We start from the raw sequence: 20984 nt of genomic DNA, 5'->3' as shown, positions 1-20984 counted from the left end.
GTGTTTCAAATTGTGCTCAGTCACTGGAAGTATCTTTGCCATCTCTGTCTGTCTCACTTAACGATTTATTTTGTTGTTGTTGTTGTTTTTAGGCAATCTTTGCTCTGTTGCTAAATGCTTTCAGTGTGTTCACAAGAAATCTTGACAGCTTAGATGCAGAACCAATGTGACTGAAGTAACTTCAGATGATTAAATGTTAAACTGACTCTTTCCCCAACCATTCTAGTTTATTAAGACAGTGAAAATGACACCAGAAGTGAACCAATACACTGTCTGCTAATTAAGCATCAGGAGAAGAAAAGAATACTTAAATGCAACACATGATAATTTCTTAGGTGCTGGATGTTGGAGTCAGTTACAGAGACTGTTGCAGTGTGTGGTTTGTGATGGCAAAACAGTCAGAAATTTGTTTAATGAATGCTTTGTTAATCTTGAAGAATTATTCTTTCCATTTCTTGTGTTGAAGAAACACTGATCCTGTTAAAAGTAGATGAGGTAACATGGCAACCATCCATTGTACATAAACTTCTGACTTAGGGGCAGTCTGGGGAAAAGGAAGATAAATTGTCAAGCAGGGCTTGTTGTGATAGAACAAGGAGGGATGGTTTGAACAAAAAGAGGGAGATTTACACCAGGTAAGAAGGAAAACATCTTTTACTCTGAGGATGGTGAAAGCCTGGCCCAAATTGCTCGAAGAGGTGGGAGATGCCACATGTCTGGAACTGTTGCAAGTGAGATTGTTTGGAGTGCTGAGCAGCCTGCTGTAATTACAAATGTCCCTGCTGACTGCAGCAGGGTTGGACTGGATGAGCTTGAAAGGTCCCTTCCTAGCCAGAGCAGTCTGTGAATCCATACCAGCACAAGAACTGGCGTTCTGACAAACATCTCTCCTTCCACCTTCTGACTCATGGAACCACACAATCCTACAGGGTGAAACTTTCAGAATGTTTGTGAAACAGAGACCTGGTTTATTGAAATACATATTCAGCAGTTAATGCAACAAGAAGCACAACTGTGTGGTGCTCTGCATAGGTACTAAAGCAGTGTCTGTATTCACTGCTTTAAAGGACAAGAAAAGAATTTCTCATTGCAAAGTTTTGTCACTTACATCTCAGAGAGCCTGTAAGCCATGATGAGCTTGAGGAACCACTGATGGATACGTGGTTCTTCTGCTACAGTCAGAAAATCATTTGTCCAACTGCCTTTATTCTTTTCTTTAGGACAGTGAAAAAAAAGGATTTATGAATAGACTTTATGCCATCCAGGAGGTGTGTGTCAGTGTCCAGAATATCCTTGATGAAGTGGCTTCCTTTGGAGAAAGAATCAAGAAGTAAGTGCTGACAGAAATGCTGTCTTGCTCTCCAATGCTGTTAATGATTTTTCCTAATTGAGATACAGTGTTAGGTATTTATTGAGTTGGGTTGGGTTGGTTGGTTTTTGGGTTTCTTTTTTGGTGGGAAACTCTTGTTTTGGATGATGCATTGTGGAAAATTCACATTCACAGATTGTGTCAAGTTGAAAGGGACCCTCAAAGGTCACCTTGTCCAACACCCCCTGTAGTGAGCAGGGACATCTCCAGCTAGAGCAGGCTGCCCTTGGACACATCAAGTCTGAAGGTCATCATCACCTGGATTGGGGCATTCCCAAGCACTGATACAGGCTGGGCAATGAATGGCTTGAGAGCAGCCCTGGGCAGAGGGACTAAGGGGTGCTGGTGGACAAGAAGCTCAACGTGAGCCAGTAGTGCACACTTGCAGCCCACAGAGCCAACCAGATCCTGGGCTGCATCAAGAAAAGTGTGGCCAGCAGGTTGAGAGCAGTGATTCTACTACACTCTCTACTTCACCCTGGCGAGACTCCAGCTGGAGTACTGCTTCCAGTTCTTAAGCCTCTATTACAGCAAGGATATGAGTGTGCTGGAGTGTGTCAAGAGCCACGAGGATAATTAGAGGGCTGGAGCACCTCTCCTATGGAGACAGACTGAGAGAGTTGGAGCTGTTCAGTCTGGAGAAGAGAAGCCTCTGAAAGTGACCTTCTTGTGGCCTTTCAGTATCTGAAGGGGGCCTACAAAAAAGCTGGGGAGAGAGTTTTTAGGGTGTCAGGCAGTGATAGGACTGGGGACAATGGAGAAAAACTAGAACTGGGTAGAGTCAGGTTGGATGTTAGGAAGAAGTTCTTCACCATGATGGTGGTGAGACACTGAAACAGGTTGCCCAGGGAGATCTTTAAGGCCAGGCTGGATGTGACTCTGAGCAACCTAATCTAATGTGAGGTGTCCTTGCCCATGGCAAGGGTGTTGGAACTAGATGAGCCTTGAGGTCTCTTCCAACCCTGACAATTCTGTGATTCTATGATCGGTATTTACTTTGCTTAGTAGAGACCCTGTTAATTCCATAATATTATTTTTGGGATCTAGAAATAAATTAATTGAGGGAGGGAAAAAAATCGTAACTAAGGCCTTGAGGTAAAGCAGAATCTTGTTGTGAGGCCAGAGGGTAGTTAAAAAATGCAGCTTTGATGAAAGAAATAAGCAGAGCCAAGTAGGGGTTCTGGATTTTACATTTGCTCAGTTGCTGGAAATGCTTATTTACATACATTAGTGAAACCTTTCTTCCAGAATATTTGCACTTTCTAATACCTAACGTGATATTTAAGAATGGCAAACAAATTCAGGCCTTAAGCAAGAAAGGTGCTGAGATTGAAGAAAGTTTTATGTGTTCTGGGCATAGTCACTGAGTAGCAGCATAAAGTTTATTATTTGAGATCAGATAGGTTCCAGAAAGACGTCTTCCAGCTGTAGGTTGTGAAGCAGGGACAGGACTGACTTGGCATTCTGCCCCTCAGAAGCAGAGAGCTGGTGAAGTTGGAAGCAGTGTCTCCACAACCATCTTTCCACTGTAGGTAGAAGGCCAGGTGAGGAGATGACCCTGGACCCAAGCCAAGCTGTAAAACCTTCACAGGAGGCTTTGCTGTAGACTGGCACACTTTGCAGGGCAGTTAAGTCCTATCTTCCCCATCTCTGAATGTGACCAAGGAGCCCAGGTCATCTGCCTTGTCCACTGCTGGTGCCAATTGCAGTGCATGAGTGTTCCGTACCTGTGGGACCGCAGCCTGTGCAAGGAGTACAGCCCCCAGGTAAATACTGACTTCTGGAAGTCCTCCTCTAGTTTGCCCTAGTCGGGCCAAGTCTGGATTCCTGGGCACAGTTCTGGGCTCCCCAGTTCAAGAGAGACAGAGAATTACTGAAGAGAGTCCAGTGGAGGCTATGAAGATGCTGAGGGGCCTGGAGCATCTGTGTGAGGAGCAAAGGCTGAGAGCCCTGGGGCTGTTGAGCCTGGAGAAGAGCAGCCCCAGAGGGGATCTGATCAATGCTCAGCAAGAGCTAAAGGGACTGGGCGGGGGGGGGGCAATATGATGGGGCTAGACTCTGCTCAGTGGTGCCCAGGGACACTGCAAAGGGGAGTGGTCACAAACTGGAACCCAGAAGGTTCCACCTGAGCAGGAGAATAAACTTCTTTGGTGTGAGGGTGCTGGAGGCCTGAAGCAGACTGCCCAGAGAGGTTGTGGAGTCTCTTTCTCTGAAGGGATTCCAAACCCCTGCTGGCCATTGCGATCCTGGGCAAGCTGCTGTGGGTGTCCCTGCTTTATCAGGGGGCTTGGACTGGATGATGGGCAGAGGTCCCTTCCAAAACCATCATGCCAGAATTCTGTAACTTTTAGGAATTTGATGCAGGGAGTGGAGGTCAGCTCATCTCTGCAGCTGTTGCACCTTTTTTTGCTGTTGTCCCTTTGTGCAAATCCATCAGCAATGGCAGGTATCTCAGAGTCAGGATGAAGAGCAGGTTGCCATTTACGCATTTAAGGACCAAGACTCTAGTGGAGAAGCCTGGGAACCATTCCTATGGGGACACTTGCAGGCTGGCCACGTTCACTGCAGCAGAGGCAGGCACAAGCACATTACATTGCATGAGTTTTCCAGACACAGTGAGTGTCTCTGTGAAGGAAGTCTTTTATCAAGAGGCTGTTTGTGGAAGTTGTCTTGATGATGAAGTTTTTTTTTCTAGTTGTGCATTTTGGAAGTGGGGTTTGTTCTGTTATGTACCAGATGATAGCAACAGAATTCTCTGCACCAAGTGAGACCGAATCTTCCTGTAAATCTTTGTAATTTGTTCCTGAAACTATAATGGGAAACCTGTACTGAGTGCTGTGCTAACACAGCACAGAAGGAGGTTTTTCTAAGTGAGGAGCCAGTGTTCCCACACATGGTGTGTCTGTGATCCGTTGCACAAAGCCGAGTCACAGGAACACGAGCAGACCCTCAACCTTCTGTTCATCCCAAATGCACGCAGAAGAGGGGGAAAGAGCAGGTGTCCCCTGAGGAGAAAGGGACTGATCCTACACCAAGTGACACTAACATAATGTTCACTCTGGAGACATGTCAAAATTGCCAGGGAGAAAAGAAGACAAATAAACACAGGAAGCCAGAGCTCATTATGAGAAATATGGCCAGCGATGCCGATAATTGCAGTTACTCAGCCAGAGCAGCCAAAAGAGTGTAATCACGCTGATTGGGGATGTAGCTGCTGCTAATACTTTCAAGAGTTTCATCAGGCTAGTTAGAGCCAAAGTCACATTTTCCTTCTGGATAAATGTCATGCAGCACCTTTGACACGGTGGTGCCTTCCTGGAGCAGTCCCACTGAGCCAAGCTCCCCTTAAGCAGCCTTCCCCCGGGATGTGTCTGTAAATGGGCCATCTGGCCTCCCTTTCCTTCCTGCTCACAGAGGTTGGGGAGACACAGCACGGCTGCTCCAAGGCTCATTAGCTCTGCCTTCCTCTGCAACACCTCAACCTCTGCAAGAGGAGGTGAACAGCAAGGTAAATTTTACCACAGCAGAGAGTTTGGCATGCTGAAAGGGGATGTTTTAACGTGGGGCTTTTTGGGAAAGACCCTAGAACTATGATAGATCCCAAAAGTTTTCTTCCTTTCTCCATAAAGAAATACTCCTCTTTTCTTTTCTCTTTTCTTTTTCTTCTCTTCCTTTCTCCTCTCCTCTCCTCTCCTCTCCTCTCCTCTCCTCTCCTCTCCTCTCCTCTCCTCTCCTCTCCTCTCCTCTCCTCTCCTCTCCTCTCCTCTCCTCTCCTCTCCTCTCCTCTCCTCTCCTCTCCTCTCCTCTCCTCTCCTCTCCTCTCCTCTCCTCTCCTCTCCTCTCCTCTCCTCTCCTCTCCCCTCCCTCTTCCTCTTCCTCTTCCTCTTCCTCTTCCTCTTCCTCTTCCTCTTCCTCTTCCTCTTCCTCTTCCCTTTTCTTTTCCTTTTCCTTTTTCTTTTTCTTTTCCTTTTTCTTTTTCTTTTTTCTTTTTCTTTTTCTTTTTCTTTTTCTTTTTCCTTTCCTCTTCTCATTTCTTCTCTTTTTCTCTCTTTTCTCCTCTTTCCTTTTCTTTTCCTTTCTTTTCTCTCCTTTTTATTATATCTGAAAGATATTCTTTGGTCTTCCTGCAATATATCTGGTTCACTTGAAGAGGAGTTGGAGCCATGTGGCGTTTGGTTCTCTTCACCTTGGGTGAAGAGATGACTGGAAGCTGGCCAGTGTGGTGCCACATGGAAGGAGGACCCAGGAAATTACAGACCTGTCAGCCTGACCTCAGTGCCATGCAAGATAATGGAGCAGATTGTCCTGAGTGCCATCACAGAACACCTACAGGATGACCAAGGGATCAGACCCAGCCAGAAAGGATTTAGGACGAGCAGGTCCTGCTCGAGCAACTTGATCTTTTTTTATGACCAGGTGACTGCCTGGTGGACATGGGGACGGCTGTGAATGTAGTCTACCAGGACTTTAGCACAGCCTTTGACATTGTCTGCCATAGCAAACTCCTGGCCAAGCTGGCAGCTCATGGCTTGGACGGGAGCACTCTGTGCTGGGTTAAGAACTGGCTGAAGGACTGGGCCCAGAGAGTAGTAGTGAAATGATGCCACATTCAGCTGGCAGCTGTCACTAGTGGTGCGCCCCAGGGATCAGTTCTGGGCCCAGTCCTGTTTAATGTCTTTATTGATGATCTGGATGAGGAAATTGAGTCCACCATCAGTAAATTTGCAGCCACCACCAATTGGTGGATCTGTTAGAGGGCAGGAGAGCTCTGCAGAGGGACCTGAACAGGCTGGATGGGTGGGCACAGTCCAGTGCCATGAATTTGAACAAGGCCAAGTGCAGGGTTCTGCACTTTGGTCACAACAACCCCATGCAGTGCTACAGGCTGGGGACAGAGTGGCTGGGGAGCAGCCAGGCAGAGAGGAATCTGGGGGTACTGGTCGACAGCCAACTGAACGTGAACCAGCAGCGTGCCCAGGGGGCAAGAAGGCCAATGACATCCTGGCTTGCATCAGGAATGGTGTGGCCAGCAGGACCAGGGAGGTCATTTTGGCCCTGTACTCAGCACTGGTCAGGCCACACCTTGAGTCCTGTGTCCAGTTCTGGGGCCTCAATTTAAAAAATATGTTGAGGTGCTGGAACATGTCCAGAGAAGGGCAACAAGGCTGGTGAGGGGGCTGGAGCACAGCCCTACGAGGAGCAGCTGAAGGAGCTGTGGTTGTTCAGCCTGGAGAAGAGGAGGCTCAGGGGAGACCTTAAAGCTCTGTACAACTACCTGAAAGGAGGTTGTAGCCAGGTGGGGATTGGTTTCTTCTTCCAGGCACCCAGTGACAGAACAAGAGGACACAGTCTCAAGCTGCCCAGGGCAGGTTTAGGCTGGATGTAGGAAGAAGTTCTTCACAGAAGGAGTGATTGGCATTGGAATGGGCTGCCCAGGGAGTTGGTGGAGTCACCATCCCTGACGGTGTTTAAAAGGAGACTGGATAAGGCACTTAGTGCCATGTTACTTAGAAGGTGTTGGGTGATGGGCTGATGATCTCAAAGGTCTTTTCCAGCCTGGTTAGTTCTGTGATTGCTGATCCAGACCAGGATGATGTTGCCTTTCTTGGCCACCTGGGCACTGCTGGCACATCTCCACCTGCTGTCACCCAGCACCCCCAGGGCCTTTTCTGATGGGCACTTTCCAGCCACTCTGCTCCAAGCCTGGAAACATAATGGAGTTGTTGTGGCCCAAGTGCAGGGCCCAGCAGTTGGCCACAGCCCATGTATCCAGCCTGGCCATATCTCTGCAAGTGGGTCCAAGCCCAGGTTACTCTGATGTCCAACATCCACATATTTATTTATAGTTTATGTTTTTTTCTTGGTTAAGCTGGCATCTATCCCCTTGTCCTGCCCATTTGTTGGTCTACCTGGTGACCACATTTCTGACATCTGTTGATTTTCCTTTCACAGTACATTCAACTGGACTGTCCCATTCCTGAGCTGGCTGGCAATTTTTGCCCTCTCTGTGTTCACCATCATCCTGTATTTCATTCCACTGAGATACATTGTCCTTGTCTGGGGTAAGTAAAGCCTTTCTTAACTGCCTGTGCCACTTAGAAAAAACTGCTTTTTAAGGGATGTCTTTACACTGTCTGTTGCTCTCCTGTATTTATGGTCGTGAAGCTGCCCCATGATGGAAACAGACAGGTTAGTTAAAAATCACAACTGCCTAAAGATTTAGGCCCAGCTGCAAGATGCATTTTTCTTAGCTGGCATTCCAGACTTCATCATACTATAAACATGTAGCCATGAGGATTCTTCATATATCAAAGTGTAGCTTTGTCTAGATATTACTCTGATTTATTTTCAGCACTTATACACAAACAGAGGCATTTCAATCTGTATAGTGCATTTAGGACAATGTGCCTCTTTTACTGCAGCACTTCATCTTGTGGAAGCCTATGTGAACACAGCAACAAAGAACATGTTTGAAGGGTCACCTTTATTTGGACGGAAAGGTGGATGTGGTGTTTGGCTGCTGGATAATGAACAGAAGCTGTGAAGGGGAGGAAGGGGGTGGGATTGTGATTGATCCAAGCTCACACTACTTGTCCTTATATTTATTCTTTATACTGATTTTAAACAGCTACCATTACCACATCTGTTGTAAATAATGCTCCAGGTTTTCATCTCCACATTTTTCATCCATCTCACCAGCAGCAGCAGCTGTACCCTTTAGTCAGTATCACTTAAGATTGCTGCCTCAATTAAATCTGTGTCTAGATTTTATTTCTTAAGAGAAGAAAACATGCTTCTGTAAAGGGCCAAGGCTGGGTGAGTGCCAGAGCCTCTCCCTGAACCGCTCTGTTTCCTGAAGGGAAAACAAAGAGAAGAAGGAAGAGTCTGATGGGGTGGGAAACTGAACTGACTGGAAGTGGGAAGAACAACAACGCCATGGGGTAGACACAAAAAGGCACAAATCAAGAACCAACCAAACTCCTGATGGCAGTGGTGGCACCACTGGTGCTGGGGGCAGGCACTGAACAAGTTACAGTCTGGACTCAGCAGCAGATGGGAGGTGGATTCAGGAACTGGATTCTGGAACAGGACTCAAGAACACAAGCATGGGCATGAAAGGTAGAGGGGGCAGAGTCCTCCTGGGACACTGTCAAGGTCCAGAGAACAGAGATTAACAATATCTCTGCCCAGAGGAGCAAGATCTGTTCATACAGATTTCTATGTTGTGAAATTAAGGTGCAAGTGAGACCAGACAGCACCGCAAAACTATTTATTAAAGGATAAAGTTGAACAAAATAGAGGGAGAGAGAGAGGGAACAACAGAGAAAAAGAGAAGAGCAGGGAAGGAAAAGAGAAGGGATTATATTACCATCATCCAAAGACGGCGAAGCGGGGTGGGGAGACAGAGAGATGTATGTGTGGGCAAGGGATGTTCTTCTGGAGTTGTTCTGCAGGAGTTGTTCCTCAGATGCTTCTGGTGGAGGTGTTCTGGTGGAGGTGTTCTGGTGGAGGTGTTCTGGTGGAGGTGTTCTGGTGGAGGCGTTCTTCCTGTCCTTTTTATACAGTTTTTTAGATCGATGTCCAGGTGCAGCTCCACAGGGAATCTTCCTGTGTATTCTCTTGCCTCTGCCCCCTCCCTACACAGCTTACCTGTCCATACCCTGAATACACATATTCCATAAGCCTTTTCATACACAACCTGGGCATTCAATCTGGGCTGAGTATGGGAAGGCCACAAAAGCACTGCATTTACATCCCTGGGCTGAGTCCGGGAAGGCCACAAAGGCAATCTTTACCTTTGTTGATTTGAACAAGGGAGAGAGACGATTTAGACTCTCACAGGCACCAGCCAGGGGAGAAGAGACTTGACCCTGGGGAATCGCTTAGCTTTCTCCTGCAAATGCCATTCATGAACTGCAATCCCTTCTGGGGCAGTTGAGGGTCACCTGTCTTGACTGCTCCTCCTCACAAGTGCCACCTCTACCTTCCTGCCCCACAGGGTAGGACAGAAGCTGTGGCAGTACCCTTGGTGTGCCCAGGAACAAGTCCAAGCCAGAGCCTTTCTGCACCAAGGCCTTGGCAGGAACTCTGCCCATCAGCTAGAAGCAACCCTGGCTGTGCAAAGCTGCCCTGAACTGCAGAAAGTGCCTCAGTGAGCAAAACTGGAGCTGGAAACTCACAGCACTGAGAAGAGCCAGCTCTGTTCTGGCTCACACCAGGATATTTGCCTTTGTAAAAATGTTGAACTCAAGAGGGAGCACAAAATCTTTGATCTTACTCCAAAGAATATCAGTCAGTTTTATCAGTGTTCTTACAGAGGCTTCACCAATAGAGAAAAATAGACATAATGGAGAAGAACCAACAGGGAGGATTTGTATGACACTTTTTAAATGGATCTAAAGCAGCAGAACTAAACAGAACCTTTCCTGTTTCAGCATTTCACTTATTCCTCATGTACTCAGTATCACTTGGGAGCAACCCAAACTCTTAGTTATTTCCTAAAATTTCATTCTTCCTAGTGCACACAAGATGCCACTGGTGACTGAAGTTTGATATACTTGGTCTATGTCCTTTATGTAGAATCACAGAATCATAGAATGGTTTGGGTTGGGAAAGGCCTCTAAGATCATTCATTCCAACCATCAACCCAACACCACCATGGCCACTAAACCATGTCCACAATGGTTTTGTCTACACATTTCTTAAACACCTCCAGGGATGGGGACTCCACCACCTCCCTGGGCAGCCTCTTCCAATGCCTGACCAGTCTTCAGACAAGTCTGGCATCTTTTAGGCTTGCTTTCCTGCATCCCCCTGGTTTCATGCAAGAACCTGAAAACAGAATCTCTCTCCAAGATCCACAAAACAACCATGGAAAAGCTCCTGACCCGTATCCCTGTGATATCCTGGGAGGTATGATGCTCTCCCAGAAACATGTCTGCTCCATGGCTCCCAAACTGTGGATGCATAATGTAAGCACAACCTCATGTGAAGACACCTTGCTGTCTTTCCTCCATCTCTTCCCTTTCAGCCACTTTGCTCAGCACAGGTTTCAGATCCAGGTTTGTCTCCTGCATTCAGTGTAGGTGGCTTCTTACTCACTAAGTGTCTGGGGATCCCTTCTTTAGAAGTTTGTTTCTCATACACAGTGCCAGGACACCAGGTAGGTACTTCACAGACAGAGCTGCAGCAGCCCAGTACTCCTTGGGGTGAGATGCACACTCACGGAGCCATGTTTTGCTGCATGCAGCTTTGAGCAGTTGTCCCTTCAAAGAATGCAATGTCCCAAAAACATTTCCTCCATTACCATGTTTCTAATCTCCATCTTCCATATACATTTCACAGCATCCCAGCATGGTGGGGGTGGGAAGGAACCTCTGGAGATCACACAGTCCAGACCCCCACTGATAAAGCAGGGGCACTCATGGCAGATTGTCCAGGATCACAATGGCCAGGGGGTTTTGAAATCCTAGGATCAGAGGATGTTAGGGGTTGGAAGGGACCCAAAGAGATCATTGCATCCAGCTCCTCTGCCAGCGCAGGACAATACTATCTGACACAGATCACAGAGGAACACATCCAGACAGGCCTTGAAAGGCTCCAGAGAAGGAGACCCTGCAACTTCTCTGGGGAGCCTGTTCCAGAGCTCTCTGACCCTTACAGTAAAGAAGTTCCCCCTTGTGTTGAGGCGGAACCTCTTTTGCTGCAACTTACACCCACTGCTCCTTGTCCTATCCCAGGGAACAAGTGAGTAGAGCCTGTCCCCCACCTCCTGGCCAGTCCTCAGATATTTATAAGCATTTATCAAATGCCCTCTCAATCTTCTCCAGACTAAAAAGTCCCAGGTTCCTCAGCCTCTCCTCACAGGCTATGCCCTCCTGCCCCCTCATCATCCTCATTGGCCCTCTGCTGGGTCCTCTCCAGCAGATCCCTGTCCTTCTTCAACTGGGAAGCCCAGAACTGAACACAGTATTCAAGATGAGGTTTCACCAGGGCAGAGTAGAGGGGGAGCAGAACCTCCCTTGAGCTGCTGGCCACACTCCTCCCAATACAGCCCAGGATCCCATTGGCCTTCTTGGCCACAAGGGCACATTGCTGTGCCATGGATAACTGTTATCCACCAGGACCCCCAGGTCCCTCTCCACAGGACTGCTCTCCAGCAGATCACCTCCCAGCCTGTACTGGTGAAGTTTGTTATTCCTCCCCAGATGCAGGACTCTGCATTTGTCCTTGTTGAACTTCACCTGGTTCCTCTGTGCCCAGCTCTGCAGCCTGCCCAGGTCTCTCTGGATGGCTGCACAGCCTTTAGCTGTATCAGCCAAGCCTCCCAGCTTGGTGTCATCAGCAAACTTGCTGAGCAGACACTCTGTGCCCTCATCAGTGTCATTGATGAAGATGTTGAACAGGACTGGCACCAGCACTGGTCCCTGGGGGACACCACTAGTCACAGCTCTCCAGCTGGACCTGGCACCATTGATCACCACCCTCTGAACTCTATCTTGCAACCAGTTCCTAACCCACCTCACTGTCTGCTCTTCCATCCCACACTTCCTCAGCTTCCTCACTAAAATGTCCTGGGAGATGGTGTCAAAGGCACTGCTAAGGTCAAGGTAGACTACATCCACTGGTTTCCCTGAATCTACCCATTCAGTTATGGCATCATAGAATGCTATGAATTTAGTCAAGCATGACTTCTGCTTGGTAAATCCATGCTGACTACTCCTGATAACCTTCTTCTCTCCCAAGTGCCTTGAGATGCCCTCCAACAGGAGCCTCTCCATCATTTTTGCAGGGATGGAGGTGAGGCTGACTGGTCTGTAGTTTCCTGGAACCTCTTTCTTGCCCTTTTTGAAGACTGGAGTGCCATTGTCTCTCCTCCAGTCCTCAGGCACCTCTCCTATCTGCCACGATTTGGCAAAGATGATGGAGAGTGGTAGAGCAATAACCTCAGCCAGTTCTCCCAGCACCCTTGGGTACATCTCATCAGGGCCCATGGGCTTGTGAATGTTCAATTTGTATAACTGATCCCTAATGCAGTCTGCAGTGACCAGTGGGGAGCATTCCCTCCTCCAGGCTTCCTCTCCTTCATCCAGGGTCTAGAATATATAGGAGAGTTCAGCCTCAGGTGTAAAGACTGAAGCAAAGAAGGCATTCAGCAGCTCTGCCTTCTCTGCATCCTCAGTTCTCAAGGCTGCCTCCTCGTTCAGTAGTTCCCTCACACCTTCCTTACTCTTCCTTTTTCTCTTTCTCTCCAGAAAAAGAGACTCCACAACCTCCCAGGGCAACCTACTCCAGGGCTTCAGCACTCTTAACTCTGAAGAATTTTCTCCTCCTGTTCAAGTGGATCCTCTGGGTTTCAGTCTGTGCCCATTGTCCCTTGTTCTGTCCCTGGGCACCACTGACATGAATCTGGCCCCATCCTCTTGCCCCTTACAGCCCCTTTAGCTCTTGCTGAGCATTCACCAGATCTCCTCTGGGGCTACTCTTAATCTTCTTCACACACCTCAGGACACTATTGTCCTTCTTGTCCTGGAGGGCACATTGCAGGTTCATGGTGAATATGTCATCACCCAAACCTCCCAAGTCCTTATCTGCAGAGCTCCTTTCCAGCAGGTCACCTCTCACCTGCCCTGGTGCCATTTCTTTATCCCATTCATTCAGCCTGCAGTTGAAAGCAGAAGGCCTCTTGGTCTGACTTTTGTCCACAGGGAAGTTTGAGCTGGTGTGTAGCAGCATCTGCCCAGTTCTTCAAAAGGAAGGGGCTTTTGAAGGAAATGTCCTCCATGTTATGACTTCTGTGTGTCCAGAAAGAGGGACTGCCTGGATGCAAAATACTCATTTCTTTCTTTCCCAGCTGTGTTTCTCCTCATGAAGTCTCCTGGTCCTTGAACATCTGGTGTGTTCACTGTGGTGCATCAGGAGTCACCTCTCTGCTCTAATCTCACTCACCAAGCTCTGGTAACTGCTGCAAAACTGTGTTGCCCAGGTTGTGGATGAGTTCAAGGTTGGATGAGGCCTTGAGTGACCTGGTCTAGTGGGAGGTGTCCCTGCCTATGGCGGTGGGGGGGCTGGAACTGGATGATCTTTGAGGTCCCTTCCCACCTAAACCATTCTTTGATTCTATGATTGGTTTCATGTGGAAGTGACCAAGCTTTGGGGAAAGATCTAATCCCCTTGTATCTGGCTTCCATGGTGCCCCATCTCATCTGTTCAATGCTCACTCATTTCTGATGCACAGCATCTTCTCAAACAAACAATCAAACAAACAAAACTTTAGGTCTCAGGTACTATTTCTCAGCACTCACTTGTCAATTACCAGATAAAGGGATGTCAGCATCTCATGTCTACACCACAGAGCTGCACAATCAAGTGGTGGGAGCCTGGAAGTGTTACACAGACTGCAGCTCTCCTGCACCATCCTGAGGCTTTATGTCCTTAGTGAGGAATTCTGAAAGGCCTGGGCACCACAGACATTGTGGAAGGTGAGCTGTATCATCTTATCTCTGATGCTGGAGCGTGTCCAGAGAAGGGCGACAAAGCTGGAACACAAACCCTATGAGGAGAGGCTGAGTGAGCTGGGGGTGTGCAGCCTGCAGAAGAGGAGGCTCAGGAGGGACCTCATTGCTGTCTACAACTACCTGAAGGGACATTGTAGCCAGGTGGGGGTTGGTCTCTTCTGCCAGGCAGCCAGCAATAGAACAAGGGGACACAGTCTTAAGTTGTGCTGGGGGAGGTCTAGGCTGGATGTTAGGAGGAAGTTGTTGCCAGAGAGAGTGATTGGCATTGGAATGGGCTGCGCAGAGAGGTGGTGGAGTCACCATCCCTGGAGGTGTTGAGAAAAGACTGGATGAGGCACTTAGTGCCATGGTCTGGTTGACTGGCTAGGGCTGGGTGCTAGGTTGGAGTGGATGATCTTGGAGGTCTCTTCCAACCTGGTTGATTCTATGATTCTATGATCCAGCCTGGATACATTACACAGAGCAGCACATTTTTAGTGCTGTCATGGCTTTCTCCTGCTCACATGAGAGTCTGTGCAGCTCATCTCCTTCCTGCCCATGTTTTAGAGTTATGTTCCCAGAGCCCAAGAGTGATGTTCTCACATGAAACCTGTCTGAAAATGAGCCTGATTTAAGAGCCTGCTCCCTGCTTAGTTTGAGGAAGATTCTCTCGTGGTGCTTCTGAACAGGGATTGCCAGTAAGCATTGTCAGACCATGAGTCCTGAGGGTGACATCACATCCCTTCTCTGCACTGCCAAGAGTTTGTCTGTAGCTGTCACTCCCAGACAGAGACTGGTGTGAACTCATCCCTTAGTGATGCAGGTTTCACTTCTTCCCACATGCTCCACCAGCACTGAGCACTGTGAAGGTTTTCTTGGTGTCTAAGCCCAATGTCCTGATGTCTGAACTCAGACAGCCAGATTGGCTTCACTAAGGACAAGTTCCACCTGACAAACCCCGTGACCTTCTACAATGGAGTGACTACATCAGTGAACAAGGGACAACCTATGGATGTGATCTACATGGACTGCTGCAAGGCCTTTGACACAATCCCCCCACAACATCCTACTGGCCAAATTGGAGAGATATGGTTTTGATGTGTGGAGTGTTCAGTGGATAAAGCATTGGCCAGATGGTCACATCCAGATGGACTTCCAGACAAGTGGTGTCCCTCAGGAGTCTATACTGGGACCTGTGCTGTTTATGCTGTTTAATGTTTTTATCAGTGCTATAGACAGAGAGATTGAGACACCATCAGCAGTATGCAGATGGCAACAAGCTGAGTGGTACTGTGGATAGGCCAGAGGGACAGAATGGCATCCAGAGGGATCTGGACAAGCTGGAGAGGTTGACCAGGTGAACCTTATGATGTTCAACAAGAGCAAGTGCAGGGTTCTGCTCCTAGGTCGGAACAATCCTCACTGTCAATACAGACTGGGGGAGGAAGTTATAGAAAGCAACCCTGTGGAAAAGGACTTGGGGTGCTGGGAGGTGAGAAGCTGGACAAGAGGCAGCCGTGGGCACTGGCAGCCCAGAAGGCCACGGGTTGCTTGGGTTGCATCCAAAGCAGCATGGCTGGTGATGGAGAGAGGGGATCCTGCCCCTCTGCTCTGGAGAAACCTCCCCTGCAGCGCTATGTCCAGCTCTGAAGCCCTCAACAAAGGAAGCCCTCCGCAAAGGAGGACTCCAAATAATCAGGGGGCTGGAGCATTTCTGCTATGGGGACAGACTAACGGTGCTGGGGTTTTTGAGCCTGGAGAAGAGGAGGCTCCAGGCAGACCTTAGAGCTGCCTTCCAGTGCCTGAAGGGGGCTACAAGAAGGCTGCAGAGAGATTGTTCCTCAAGGCCTGCAGTACCAGGATGAGGGCAATGTTTTGGATTTAGAGAGGAGCAGATTTAGATTGGGTGTTAGGAACAAGTTGGTGGAACATTGCAACAGGTTGCCCAGGGAGGCAGTTGAGGCCCTATTGCTAGAGATTTTCAAGGTCAGACTGGACATGACTCTGAGCAACCTCATCTAGTGGAGGATGTCCCTGATGACTGCTCTGGGGGTTGGACTGGATGCCCTTTGGAGGTCCCTTCCAACCAAACCATTCTATGATGCTACATTCCTTTGCCTAAAATCACCCTCTCTTGCTCAGGAAAAGATAAAATAAAAGTCATGTAGCATAGCCATGGAAGAGGTAAGCAACTGTAGGTCAGGTCAGCAGGTCAACAGGTTGGATACCTCTGATGGAGCACATCTTATTCCTCTCCTTTTTGCAACATCCACGTGATAACCATAGTTTATTTACTTCAGAAACAAAACTATTGGAGGATTTTGAAAGTGTTTATAGAACATATGCATTTGGGAGCAGAGGAAAGCACAGTGGTAGAGTTTGACTTCTAGATCCTGGTTCACTCATTGCTAATGTCGTACGTCGAAAGGGATCCTAACATCTCTTCTTTTTTTGTTTTGTTTTGAGTTTTTTTTAAAGGAACTTCACCCAAAATGTCTTTGTTTTTCTGTGTAAAGTGGTGATGGTAACACCTGAACTTTGCCTTTTGCAGGCATCAATAAATTTACAAAGAAGCTTCGAAGTCCATATGCCATTGACAACAATGAGCTACTTGACTTCCTCTCCAGAGTTCCTTCTGATGTGCAAGTGGTGAGTATAGTTTTTTTATGTATCCTTCTGGTAGTTAATTTGTGGTGTGGGCATCGTAACTTTGAGGGTTTGTTTTGTTTCACAGAGATTTGAGAGCAGTTACTTTAAGTCAGTATTATATTCTTTCTTTAGCCCAAACAAACTGCAAACTCAAACTGGAGATAGTCTGTGAACCTTAAGGATTTTTTAGTGAGAACGCTGCTACTATCTGCAGTCAGTAAAAGGAGAAGTATTAGGGAGATGGTAGCAGGTGCTGAAGTTTGTGATAAACAGCCTTCAGCACCAGGTGGATCTGACTGGGATAAAGGGAGAACACTGAAGCTGAGGATGTGAGGTCATGCAGAGAGGAAATAGAAGGTTAATGACGACTAGAGCACAGGTCTTCTGCAAGATGACTGAAGTACCTGGGATTGTTCAGCCTGGAGAAAAGAAGGTTGACATGAGACCTGTCTCTCTACAACTCCCTGAAATGGGACTATAGGCAGGTGGGGGTTGGGCTCTTCTCCCAAGTAATGAGTAATAGGATAAGAGGAAATGGCCTCAAGTTGTCCCAGGGGCAGTTTAGGTTGGATGTGAAGGACAATTTCTTCCCCAAAAGGGTTGTCAAGGCCAGGCCCAGGCTGCCCAAGGCAGTGGTGGAGTCCCCATCCCTGGAGGGCTTTCAAAGCCATGTAGTGGTGCCATGGCAGTGTTGGTTAATGATTGGACTGGATGATCTTAGAGGTGTCTTCCAACCCAAATGAGAGAGAGCCACTGATGTTGCATCAGTGGTAGACAGCTTTGCCTAGTGCCCTATGGCAACACTTCAGCCTCTACTGGTGTGAGAATTGTTGCTGTGGCTACCAACCCTGCTCACAACGCCTTTAGAAATACTCGAGTTGGGAGTTACAGTCCTGAGCATTCAGGTAGTGTCACGCACATCAGTCCCCTCCAGTGTCACAGAGATCTTGTGCTTCCCACATTTCAGCTCAGGGCTGATTCAGACAGGAGACACCGGTGCACATAGCCACCCTGATTTGGATCCCCTTCAGGGTGGACCTCTGACAATAAGCAAGGTTTTAAGGAATACTGCGAAGAACATGGATCAGAGAGGGCACAGTTAGAACTCATGGGGAAAACACAAAAAGTAGCTTCCCAAAGCTCAGTGCTCCTTCTTTCATAGAATTGGAGACTTGTTTGCGTTGGAAGAGCCCTCAGAGATCACTGAGTCCAAGCACCAACCCAGCACCACCATGGCCACTAAACCATGTCCCCAAGTGCCATGGCTACACATTTCTGGAACACTGCCAGGGATGGGGACTCCACCACCTCCCTGGGCAAGCCTGTGCCAGTGCCTGACAAGCATGAAGGATTTTCCTGATGCTATTTTTCATTCTTACTGTAATCTATCCTGTCACTGAAGCATAGCTGCAGGTTGACAGGAAGTTTGCAGGGAGATAGCTTTCTTTTTTTGCTTTACTTTTTCTCTTTCTCTTTTCCTTTTTATTTCTTTTTATATTTTTAAATTTTTTTCTTTTTAATTTTTTTCTTCTTTTTCCTTTTTTTTTTGGTCTTTTCCATCTTTTCTTTTTCTCTTTTTTTCCCTCCTTTTATCTTTTTCTTTTTCTTTTTTTTTACTTTTCCCCTTCCTTTTCTCCCTCTTGTTTCCTGTTTCTTTCTCATCTCTCCTTTCTTTTTTCCCTTGTTACAAAAACCCAAGCCCTACCAATCTTTCCTCTTCTAGCAGGACCCATTTGACCAGTTTCTTCCTGAACACTGTGTTTGAACAGGTGCAGTACCACGAGCTGAAACAAGACTCTAGTCACAGCCCGAGCAAGAGGAAGAAGAACAACACTGGCTAGGCAGTTTCACACGTGGAAGGAGACCAGCATCTGCTGGGGCAAGAGGAAAGACAAAGCCTACAGCCTAAGCAGCATTTCCTTTCTCTGAGCTCTGTATTTATTTTGCCTTTTTACCTAATGGGGAGATTTTGTACATAGTGTAAAAAGGCATTTCTCTATTTTGCACTGTAAAGACACCTTTGATGAAGGTTTCAAGCAGGGCTTGTTGGGGTCTTGTGGCGGTCTTGTGGCTTTTTTGAGTAGCCTCCTTAGGAAGAGCAACTTGGAAAGAATCAGTCCACAGCAGTAAAACCACACTGCTGCTTGATGGTCAAAGAGATACCCAAAACACACTCAAACCATACCGACTACATCTCCAAAGGTGTAAACCTGGCTCCAAAACTCAGTCAGGTTTGATTTGTGGGAGTTAAGATTTTTACCCAGTGAGCCACTGTTAGGATTTTTCTATGTTTTGTACATTTCCAGACAAATACGAGGTAGTGGAGCCTCCTGCACTTCAGTTTTAGCCAGCTTGGTGGTTTTTTTTTCTGAACTCCAGACTCTGGTTGTTAACTCCTGGTGCAATGTTTTCCTGGTGTGGTAGGGCTGCTTGTGAGACGCTGAGAAACACCAAGCGCAAAAGCCTCCTTCAGGAGCTCCCCAAAAGAGGTTCCTGCCAATTTTTAATCATTCCATTTTGAGACCTACAAAATAAAAAAACAAAAAACAAGTCTCTCTGCCTCTCTTCCAGAAAAACTGCCAGGTTTGTAACCAGTTGCCTCTTGGATTTTTCCATATGTCCCAGTAGGCTTCATTTGTACTATGTCGTTTAGTGAGCGAAGCTGGTAGCTCTGCTGTGATGGAAACAACCAGCCAACCATCTCCCATCTTGCTTTGGGTGTTGAGCTATGAACACCTTTGGTTTTTTTCTGTGCACACAACTGTTTTTTACTATGGGAATCTTGCAGAAAAGTGTTGGGGTTTTTGTTTTGTTTCGTTTTTTCTCTGCTTTCGGATCACCAGGTCATATTTAGTTGTGCTTTAAGGTATATAACACCATTACCTGCTACTGCTGTGAAATATAATGTAGAGGTTTAAAAAAGGAAAAAAAAAAAAGGGAAAAAAGTTAAAAAAAAAAAAAAACAGCAAAAAGAAAAAAACCCAAACAAAAAGCAGTTGTGGTCAAACTGATGATGCCAGTTTTATTTCCTTTATGCTAACAATGTAGTCAGCTCTTCTGATACAGTTGTGCCCTGCTGCATGAAAACTGCATCGTTTTATGAATTCCATGGGAAATAGAGGAGAAACGTTTACATTTCCAATGTCTTAGTGGCCACTGCATAACGAGTACTTGGGGATATATCCTGATAGCTGCATGTACACTTCCACACTCAGCTCCCCACCTAGAGAGCAGAGACTTCATTCCTGAGGCACTGCCTGTGCACAGCTCCTGGCTGGGCCGTAGCTTCCCGCTGATGTCCGAAAGGGGATTTTTTACCCTGGGAAGAATGGCAGGGCTGCGTCCTCCAGAGGAGCTGCTCCTGAGGTCCTCTCTGGGTTACCTGTTGTTGGTTGCAGTTGCTGATCCAGTTCTATTGCACTACTCTAACAGTACTTTTTGAAGAGACTATTTAGAGATCCTTTGTGAGCAAAGGCATATATATTTGTCTAAAGAATTCTGTGTTAGGTGCATTGCTCATGAAAGACCATCCTGGATTTGTTTCTTTTACAGACAGCAGGTTGCTGGCCCTGATGGTGATTTTGATCTTTCTGTTTGTCTGTTTGCAAAAATGCCAATCAAATGACTGTCCTGCAGAAGGTCTCAGACACAAACATATTCCTGCTATGCCACAACCTCAGCAGGATGAACTCACCACAGTGGCATAACGACCTGGTGGTTCACCATGTGCTGCTGCCTGGGGAGCTGCATGCTCCTGACAAAGCCAGAGCCACTGAAGAGCTTCTTTTCTCCAAAGCTAAACAAAAGCAGCCCAAATTTTGATGTGATGATGTGTGAGTGCTTGCTGTCAGTTCTGCGGGGTCCTTCGATGCGCTGCAAGCTCTGAACCTTCTCAGTGTTGCCTGTCGGTCTGTGTGTGGTCTCCTCTCATGTATTCTTTTCTGTATTCATATGTCTCCTTTGGTGGTCATGTCTGAGTGAGTTTGTGACACACATCTACAGCATTAAACACAGTTTTAAGCATCTCTCTACTATGCCTTTGGAAGCCTCTTTCTTTGGAGTGTCCTGCTGATGCTTTCCCACAAGCGGTGTAAAGGGCATGAGATGAAAGCATCACATTTCAGCATGTATACCTCAAAACATAGATTGAAGTCACCAAATGGATCGGGTTGGAAAGGACTTTAAAGTTCTTCCAGTTTCAACCCCCTGCCGTGGGCAGGGACACCTCCCACCAGCCCAGGTTGCTGAAGGCTTCATCCAACCTGGCCTTTGACACCTCCAGGGAGAGGATATCCACAGCCTCCCTGGGCAACCTGTTCGTGTCTCCCCACCCTCACTCTCCAGAATTTGTTCCTTAGCTCTACTGTCAGTCTGCTCTCCTCAAGTGTAGAGTAACAGCTCTTTGCTGAAAGTTGGTGACATACTTTTTATGCCACAGTCATTCAAAACTGACCTCACCAAACACAATA

General features: G+C 47.3%; 1 protein-coding gene across 6 annotated transcripts in view; it reads left to right on the top strand.

Moving 5' to 3' along the window:
* MCTP1 (multiple C2 and transmembrane domain containing 1) overlaps positions 1-20546 on the top strand; it is a 411441-nt gene extending 390895 nt beyond the window's left edge. For all 6 annotated transcript variants that reach the window (XM_064140769.1, XM_064140771.1, XM_064140772.1 and 3 more), the window contains exons 18-21: positions 1221-1330; positions 7322-7431; positions 16418-16515; positions 18285-20546. In XM_064140769.1, the coding sequence (XP_063996839.1) occupies positions 1221-1330; positions 7322-7431; positions 16418-16515; positions 18285-18356 (390 nt within the window). In that variant the 3' untranslated portion in view covers positions 18357-20546. The remainder of the gene's footprint in view (positions 1-1220; positions 1331-7321; positions 7432-16417; positions 16516-18284) is intronic.
* Positions 20547-20984: the final 438 nt, after the last annotated feature.

Source organism: Pogoniulus pusillus, chromosome Z (assembly GCF_015220805.1).
Source record: "Pogoniulus pusillus isolate bPogPus1 chromosome Z, bPogPus1.pri, whole genome shotgun sequence".
NCBI lineage: Eukaryota > Metazoa > Chordata > Aves > Piciformes > Lybiidae > Pogoniulus > Pogoniulus pusillus.
This window is presented reverse-complemented; position numbering and strand designations above follow the sequence as displayed.